Raw genomic sequence first — 9,300 nt, forward strand, 5'->3', positions numbered from 1 at the left:
TATATATATATATATATATTTATAAATCAGTCTTCAAGTATTTTACTACACTTCAGTATGTTATTCTTATTAAGTAGGGGTTATTTTTTAGGATTCTATACTTAACCTAAGTCTCTGAGAACCTGACACCTTGTACTTCTGGTTCCTGGTGATTTCACACCTAATTCTTCACCTTAATTCCTAATTATTTTGCAGTTAACATGCATCTTTCCTTCTCCACATGTTTTTGGCTGACCCTGCTGACCCACTGAGCATTTTGCTGTCCAATGGTTATGCATTGACTTTGCAATTTCTAGTATTGTATTCGTTTTGAATATTTCTCATGGGAATTTAATAATTTTTGACTTTCAGTCGGAGTTAAATTTATTTTTTGGCTCATTGTATCTGTAAAAGAAAATCTGCTTAATTATGCACACCTGAATAGAAGACATTTTTCACTTCCAGCCTTCATGAATAATTATATATCAATTATAAATGATTAAATACAAGATTAATAGTAGTTATTAAGATTGATGTCGTTTGGAATTGGTAAAATGTGCTTGGAAAAAAATATGATCAGAATATCAACTTGCATAATAATTATGCATGCACTGTATTTTTCCTCTTCTGCTGTCGAGGTAATGCAAGGAATGTTGTGATTGGTTGTCAAGGCAGCAAAACGCACTTTTGCGAGCTCAAAATACGATCTTTCACGCGCAGAATTGTGGCAGAGGTGTAATCCCATAAAAATGCCAACTTGTCATTTTTATGACTTGTATGTTCATGTCTTCTAGTGCACCTTTGCCAGGCATGGCTTGGTTCATGAATATTAATTGCAAAGTTTAACTTTTCACCCTAAAGCGAGCCTTGTTAGGTGAGTGCCTAGCATTAGTAGAAATGCTTTGCCACCTGTATTTCATTCAGCCCACTGCTAAAACAAACATTTGACTTCTGCTTGATCCTCAAGTTGTTGATTTTACCCTGCTGGCTACGTTTTCTTGACTTTTGCACTGCGGTCAAGCAAAATAAATCTCTTGAAAACATTTTGTACTGGCAGAATGTAACACTAGTGTTCTGCGACTTATTCTGTGTGGTTTACTTTGCCTTCTCGCAGGCTGCAGATTGCTCAGGAGGAACACCGTTCAGTGGAGGTGGAGAAGGTAAACTTGGAGCAGAAGCTGAGGGATGAGATCAATGCTGCCAAACAAGAAGCGCAGAGACTGAAGGGGCTCCGAGAGGGAACTGAGAACGAGCTGAGCCGACAGAAATATGCAGAGGAGGAGCTGGAGCAGGTGAAATTCACCTAATAAATATGCAAGATGTTCAAGTGTGGTTCTGCAATACTGCCCATATCTTGATTCTGATTTGGTCAGGAAGTAGGTGGAAATGCTTGCAAGATGATCTGAAAGGTTATCAACAAAATGATTTCCTGTACTGATGAAGTTTGAGTATCTTCCCAGTGCAGTATCCAGTGTACCACCACGCTGTGGCCTACTTTACTCAGCGATTACCGCAGTGCTGTTGCATAAGGGGCAGTTTAATACTTCAGATCTGGTGAAAAATCTTTGCAGAAGCTGATCACGGAATTGTAACAAGCTCCAATGTGTCAAGGACAGCCATTGGTTCTTTCTGTGACCGTATAAGGTTTCAGTATATGTATATTTTCTATATTATTCAATCTGTATTTCAGGTTTCTATATGTATGAAATCCACAAGTGGCATCTCTGGATGTAATTGGATGAATTGTTTGTTTTCATGTTGGCCTATTAAAACCCTGGCGCTAAGTGGGTATTCTGGGTCAGAGGGCGGTACAAATCTCTGTGGGTTTGAAGCTCATTAGCGCTGTTCTATAAGAAAAGGGGTCTTTCGGCTCTCCGACCCCTCAGCCCACTCCCCTAGGCCCTTATTGGATGAGATCTGTTTATTTACTGCTATAATGGAGCCTGGAGGAGTTGATTAATTGTGTTTATCCTAGTAAGGTTAGATTGGGGTGTAAAGCTTATCTGTGTCTAATTAATTTGCATCTTGTTGTAGCAAAATGTTTTAGGTGGTGAAATTTATGCTGTTTATTCTCATTAGCTTGCCAAATGAGTCATTCATGAGTCATGTAAATTAGCTAATTGTCCTAATCGCATATGCAAATTATGGGATAAATAGAAGTTAAAAGGTTAAATACTACGTTGCAATTTCAGTATCCAAGTGTTTGGGTTGTTATTTTGCAGCATTTACCAATTTCGTAGGGTTCTGTGTGGCAAGGTTATTGTTAACGAAACTAAAACCATTAAAAAAACGTTAAATGAAATAAAATCAACAATAACTGAAAACAATTATAATACAACTTAAGTTAACTGCCAAGACAATATTTCTCAGTATTGTTTAGTTTAACTTGAAGTACTAAAATGACTAAAACAGAAATAAAAATGACCAAAAACTATATAGACATAAAAAACCCACAGAAACCTGACAAAATTAAAACTTTAACGAAAAATATAACGGAAACAGAATTCAAATATAAATAAAAACTGTAATAGTATTTTTATTAATGAGCTGATAAGAGCGATTTCTTAATTGATTAAAAAGTGCTCTCATCTGAAAGCAGCCTTGTGAGGTTTGCTTGACGATCTGCTTTGCTTTGTACTCTGATCTGATGTGTCTCTGGTGACCCCTGCAGGTGGTTATGGCCCTGAAGAAGGCAGAGAAGGAGCTGGAGTCTCGCAGTAGCTGGTCTCCTCCTAATGCCCTGCAGAAATGGCTGCAGCTCACTCATGAGGTGGAGGTGCAGTACTACAACATCAAAAAACAGAACGCAGAGAGACAGCTGCAGGTGGCCAAAGAGGGGGTGAGCAGCATTTGTCGCAGTCATTCATTTAGCTAAGATGTAACAATGGTAAACACATTTAGATTATTAATGACAGTGCAACTTTGTTGTAGTACAACCCTAGAATGTGATGATAAAAACTTTACTATGTCTTTTTAAAAAATGTTTTAATGTTTTAAGATGATAATAGAATACTACTAATAATGATAGTCAAATAAGTATATATTTTAATATCAGAAAATAGATAATTTTTTTGTAATGTAAGGTTTAGGATGCTAGACTTCTAGAAAATTAACAAAAATCGTATGATTTGGTGAAACAAAACCTTTAATAGATTTGTGAGATAAGTAGATGTATTTATAATATAATAAATTATATAATAATAATAATTAAAAAAAATTTTTTTTTGACTTTTTCTTTTTTTTTTAGGCAGAAAAGATTAAGAAGAAGAGAAATACTTTATTTGGGACGTTCCATGTGGCACATAGTTCCTCACTGGATGATGTGGATCACAAAATACTTTCAGCTAAGTAAGTCACATAAACATTTCTCAATATTTCTGAATGCTAATTTAAAAAATAGAAATAAAGCCAATTATTAGAATAAAAAATGAACCCTTTAACACGTATTGCCTTTAATCTCTTTCTGTCAAGGCAAGCTCTGGGTGAGGTAACAGCAGCTCTGAGAGAGAGACTCCATCGTTGGCAGCAGATTGAGATCTTAACAGGCTTCACGCTGGTCAATAACCCAGGCCTGCCCTCTCTGGCCTCTGCCCTCAACCTGGACCCCAGTTTCATGGGCGGCCGCGGCACACCCCAGCACTTCATGTCCGACGACATGGATGATATGGACGAGGACATAGTGGCACCAGGAACACTCCAATGTAAGGACTTGCCAGACAGCGATGGGGATAAGCCCCTGTCAGCCAAAGGCCAGCAAAGACCTCGTGGCCTTTTGACCAAATCTAAAAATCCCTAGGTTTGAGCTATTTAGATTGTCTGTGCGCAAGCTCTGTCAGAAATGGTTGTATGCACCGAGCGTGTTTGCACACTTCTTATATATGCGTTCTGCTGGAGCGTTTTCCCCCCATCTACAGATTTGTATTACACAGAGAGGAGTACTTCAAGATCTGCTCTACACATTGCTGTCATATGTTTTTGATATAGCAACTATGCACTCTTTGTACATATCTTTTTTCTTTTTTTTTTCAGTTTATCATATTAAATTTGATGGAGGGTTACGGAGTAGGCCAGAAGAAACCGTTCCATATGCGAGTTAAGATTAGAGGTCCAGTACAAGTCTGAAGTCGAAATCTGAAGTTGTTGTTGTGGATTGTAATAATTGTAATGTGTGAAATAATGTTATCAAACAAGCTCTAAGAAAATAGTTGTTTTCCCAGGTACAAAACATTAAATAAAATTGGTGTTTATTGGGCAAAATGTATTAATTTTGAAATTTGTATTGCTGATCTGTCTTTCCACAATATATCTTACTTGCTGTTTTAACAAATAGTTAATTTTCATAGCTATTTTCATATTAGAACTTGTTGGCTCAAGGATTTATACAAATCCTTTAAGTGTTTAAATTAATTGAGCAAATCATTGCCAAAAAGTAGAGATCTGTTCTTGCAGCACTGTGTTAGTAGTACAGTTATTAACAGTTGCACCCCTACCCTTGCCCTTACCCCCTCCAGATGCAGCGTGGCAAATGGGCCGCCGAGCAAGTGATCTCTGGTCATTGAATTCGGATTGCCAGTCATTTTGGAAGTACTCTGGTGGGCTAAACTACCATGCCCTTCACCCCAACCACTCCTCTTACTTCCTCTTGTTTTCCTGAACCTCTCTCCTTTAAAGCCATATGCTGCCCATAACCCTAGCTACTACAAAGGGAAACTGAACCGAAAGAAACACTCCGAGTCTACACATCTCAATCTTGTTCTTGTCCACAGCTGTGAAATGGTTTACTCTGAAATGCATGACCTCTCTTAGCTTGTATTGTTTTCTAATCTGTTTATCACAGTTAAGTTCAGACTTGCAAGTCGATCCTTACATGATACTGTTTTACGTTTTGTGCAACTTAATAAGCTTGGAGTCAGTATGAAATTAAAATAGACATTTTTTTACTTCCTTAGCACACATTCCTGGTCTTATCATAAACAATTAGAGTCAAGTATAAAGTAGAAGTATAAAGATATTTAATCAAAAGATAGTAATCACCTGATATGATTTTCCTTATCAACTGACATCACCAATCCCTTTTGTTTTTCACAATCCAATCAATTCCTGATGGATAGAAACAGGAAATGTGATAAGAAGAAATGCATTAAAGGGATGGTTAGGGTCCAAACTGCTCCACAACTTAGTTATTGTGTCTATTTCTGAGAAAAGCCACTGAGACTGTGCACATATGTACATTTTTCCTTCTTCGCACCTTAGTCTCAAAGTTTCCTGTTTCACCTTTTCCAGTTTGCCACCCATCACCCAATGTTATTACAGTGTCTGCATGCTTTGAGTCATTTCTCTGAGTGACCTTATTGTTTTGTGCCCCTACAGCTCCCAGTATGATGTCACTCCGACAACGGCACATTGACCCGCAGCTGTCCCTGGGTTCGCAGAGGTTGGTAGAGAGTTGCCTCGCACTTGGTGGGCAGGAAGGGGAGGGTAGCTTGTACTCGTCCAGGTCTAGGACAGTGCTACGCCAGGCACGCAGCCAATCCTTTGGGCAGTTTGACTCTCTGGGACTGCCTCCTCTTTCCTCAGCAGTGTCTCATCCTGCTATCTACTCCGCTGCCTCATCCCACGCTCCCCACTGCTCTTCCGTCGCTACTGCCCCTCATGCATCCCACTATCACTCTTCACATTTCCTGCCTATGGACACCATCCCAGACCTCCCCTATGATGCCAGCCCAGAGCGCCCCCGCCATTGCGGCAGCTATGGGTATCACTTCATTCTGTTGTGCTTGATTTGTGCTTCTCACCTGGCATGATCCTGGTACTTCGTCCAAAACATTTAACAGGACCACTTTCACACTTTCTGGTGAACCACTACTTGTGGGGTTTGTTGCTGTAATTGGCTATACTCACTACAGTTCATGACACTGTGACTTGCAACTTGTCTGTGCATCTTCCTGTGACATTCTACCTTGTTGCTTAATCTGTTCTTGCAATGTTTGTCCCCTACTTTGAACCAATTCTCACACCTGCATGCCTGAATTGACCATGTTGTGCAGGGGTGGCTAACATCCTGCAGAGTGTAGCTCAGGGCTCTTCAACTCCAGTCCTGGAGGGCCAGGGTCCTGCAGACTTTACTTTCAACTTTAATTAAACTGGGACTGGATTTGGACTTGGACTTGAAGAGTCTTAGTTAGCTTGAACTTACCCCAATGCACCTGCCTGGAAGTTTCGAAAAGTGCTGAAGACTTTGATTAGCTTGTTCACGTGTGCTTATTTGGGATTGGTGCTAAACTCTGCAGGACAGTGGCCTTCCAGGAGCAGGACTGGACACCCTTGATGTTGGGTGTCTCTGTGTTAGGTTTGAGGCTAGAAGGGATACAGCTACGGGCACCAGGGCTTACTGTGCATGCGCACATCGATATTGCATCATTTTTATCATGCTGAACAACAATTACTGTATTTGCATTATTGTAAGGGTAGGTTTAGGGTTTGGGTAGGTGTAGATGTTAATAAAACAATGTGATAGGTGGCAAATTTAATTTGTTATTTTATGGTGAGATTTTGCATCACTTCCTGCCATAGCTGTATCCCTTCTAGCCACAACCCTATATCAGGGCTGTCCAATCCTGTTCCTGGAGGACCACCTTCTTGTAGAGTTTAGGTCCAACATGCACCAGTACATCTGCTTGAAAGGAGCAGACTTGGACACCCCTGCTCTGTTAGCTTGTACTTTTCTAGCACTGAGTCGTTAAGCCTTGGCATGTTGTGCTTCAGTTTAGACAACATTTGAGGTTGGAAATGTTGCTTTTATTGCGGGCTTAACTCGAAGTTCAGGTAGCAGTAAATGCAGTGTTACCTTACATATAGCCAGCATGTTGTCTTGGTTATTTAGAATTAGTCTGATATCTCACTCATTTCTTGATGCTAATTTCTCTATTTTCATTCACAGGGACTTGAATCGCTCCGACTCTGATTCCTCCTTGTGTATATCCCAGACTGGCGAGCAGCTACGTCTATCCTACAGTTCCAAAGGCTTCCCTGTGAAGCCCACTTCGCTCCTGCATGGCCCCCATTCACGCTCTGAAGAGGGAGCTCACTCCCAAACCCACAACGGAGGCAACAGAGTTCACGATGTGGGGGCATCTCCCGATGGAGGATCTGATAGTCCCATATTAATGAAGAAGGTGTATGGCATAGAGAAATCCGCCAGTATGAGCGAGATCCAAGGCTCCCAAGCGGTGATGTCCATGTCGGAATCCTCACGCTCCTTAAGCCCAAACTCCACTGAACCCGATACGCCGTCCCCGACTGGACTGACTGGGGGGAAAGCCGGAAACCGCATACCCCAGATCTCCTCGAAAAAGAGCCCCCTAGAGGAGGACAGTGGCTCCACAGGTGAAGACACTGACTCTGCTGCCAGTCGCAAGAAACATACCTTCAAGATCTTCAAAAAACAGAAGAAATAAGACAACTGGATAACTGTTTTGTTTTCCCCTTACAGTTCTTTTTGTCGTGTTGTTAATATAAATGTTTATTTTTTTCCCCCTTTTGGTCAGAAGTTACGGCACCACCAGACACCTTTCTGAGGTCTTTATAGAAATGTTTGCTTTTTCAGAGGAACACTTAGGAACAAGCATGATTTTGGGAGAGGGTGGGAATGGGATGGACTATTTTTTGGGAATGTAACACATTATTTATTCAGCAGGAGACAGTGCCAGACTTTCAAAAAGACTTTCAAATCTTCCCTCTGATGGACTTTTCTTTCCTTGTATAATCAGTATCAGTTTGGCACGGATCGCCTTTGTTTGATTGAACTTTGAATGCTCCTAGATGTTTGCTTGGTTCTTGTTCCCCTTTGCTTAAAACGCGAAACAGCCTGGTTCTTTCGTTTCTATCAGCACACTCCTTTGTCTTTCAAGTTCAAATTAATTGTCAGCTGAACGTTTAATGGTACTCTTCGATAAGTGTTTGTCAATGGTCAGAGAAACTGTAAAAGGGCTGAACTGTCAGTGTGAAACTCCCCTAAAATATGTTGCACTATTTCTAAATGTTGATGTGTCGGTTTTGTAAAGAAAATTTAGAATATGCTGGAATTTACACAAACCAAGACATTGAACGTATCTCTAAGGTTTCAGGGATTTCTAGTATGGTGAAGAATTACGCGATTAGAATAATTGATCATTGTCGATCATTCCAAATCATTTAGAAAATACAAGGTGGTTTATGAACATGCACAATAATGTTTTTTGAGCATTTACGCTTAACCATGCCCTGTTTGCTGACTGTTTCTAATGACATCGTCCAAACAAGTTCCCAAGAAAACATGTCTTTAAAAAAGAAAAGAAATAAAATGTAAGGTGAATGCATACCTTAATTTGTTCAAATTACAGTAATTACAGCTTTAGCGGATCTTGCCATCTTCAAAGTGCCAAACTAAAGCCACCGTCTAGAAAATGTATATACTTCCCAAAGGATATATTTCAGTTTTGTTAGACCTCTGATCTGAGATCTGATCTTAAATAGGTTTTCTATAGAGGTGCAGATTGTCCAAATTGTGGTGGACGGGTGGGTGTCTACATTTACTACTTCTGACATGTTTGAAAGAGAGCTTGGATATATTCTGTTCTGCTGAATTAGGTCATACTATTCCTTTGACCCACAAAAAGTCAAATCCTAGATTTCAAGTGCTCTTTTATGTAATTTTAAAGCTAGGCCACACGCAATTGCTGTTATAATGGAGTGACTTGCCTTTAAATGGTCAGATGTTCGAGCAGATTTTACCACTGTGCATTTTCAGAGGAAGTGGAGACCAGTCTCTCGTCTTCTTATGGTTTACACGATGTTCACTAAGATGCATGTCTTTTATCCCAGAGCACTGAAAATTACAAGCACACTTTCTGAAAAGAGAGGAGGTTAAGAATCAAACGGCTTGGTGAGGGATGTCACTATGCATTTTTATAGTTTTTACCCACAGGCTTTGAAGGTCCAACGTATACCTGGAGGCAAACCAAAGCAGCGCTGCACGAAACATCGCCTGTTTCTTCTATCATTTCTTTTGTGAAAGATGGTACAAGACCACATCCAAATGTATATCAACCAATCAGTCTTTAACAGGTATACAACTTTGCAGATGTATTTGTTTCATCTGTGCCTCTTTTGCACGAAGAAGCTCTTGTCAGTATGTCAGTGTGCGCGTGCGTCAGTCCGGTCCAGTAAACTGCATTTCACCGTGTTGATGCATGTTCTCAACACCAGTTCTCAAACATGGACAGGGGAGAGATGGGAGCTGTTTTAGACTGTTCCCCATTTAGATATTCCTGTTCACTTCTC

General features: G+C 40.2%; 1 protein-coding gene across 2 annotated transcripts in view; it reads left to right on the forward strand.

Annotated features, from left to right (window-relative positions):
• LOC107741617 (stromal interaction molecule 1) overlaps window positions 1-7,776 on the forward strand; it is a 48,141-nt gene extending 40,365 nt beyond the window's left edge. Inside the window, exons 8-13 of one of the 2 annotated variants that reach the window (XM_016554375.1) lie at window positions 1,094-1,271; window positions 2,651-2,818; window positions 3,227-3,327; window positions 3,451-3,680; window positions 5,350-5,734; window positions 6,920-7,776. In XM_016554375.1, the coding sequence (XP_016409861.1) occupies window positions 1,094-1,271; window positions 2,651-2,818; window positions 3,227-3,327; window positions 3,451-3,680; window positions 5,350-5,734; window positions 6,920-7,436 (1,579 nt within the window). In that variant the 3' untranslated portion in view covers window positions 7,437-7,776. The remainder of the gene's footprint in view (window positions 1-1,093; window positions 1,272-2,650; window positions 2,819-3,226; window positions 3,328-3,450; window positions 3,681-5,349; window positions 5,735-6,919) is intronic. The other variant, XM_016554376.1, reaches the window with a different exon arrangement.
• The last annotated feature ends 1,524 nt before the right edge of the window (window positions 7,777-9,300 follow it).

The sequence above is a fragment of the Sinocyclocheilus rhinocerous genome, unplaced genomic scaffold (assembly GCF_001515625.1).
Source record: "Sinocyclocheilus rhinocerous isolate Xijiao unplaced genomic scaffold, SAMN03320098_v1.1 scaffold466, whole genome shotgun sequence".
Classification (NCBI taxonomy): domain Eukaryota; kingdom Metazoa; phylum Chordata; class Actinopteri; order Cypriniformes; family Cyprinidae; genus Sinocyclocheilus; species Sinocyclocheilus rhinocerous.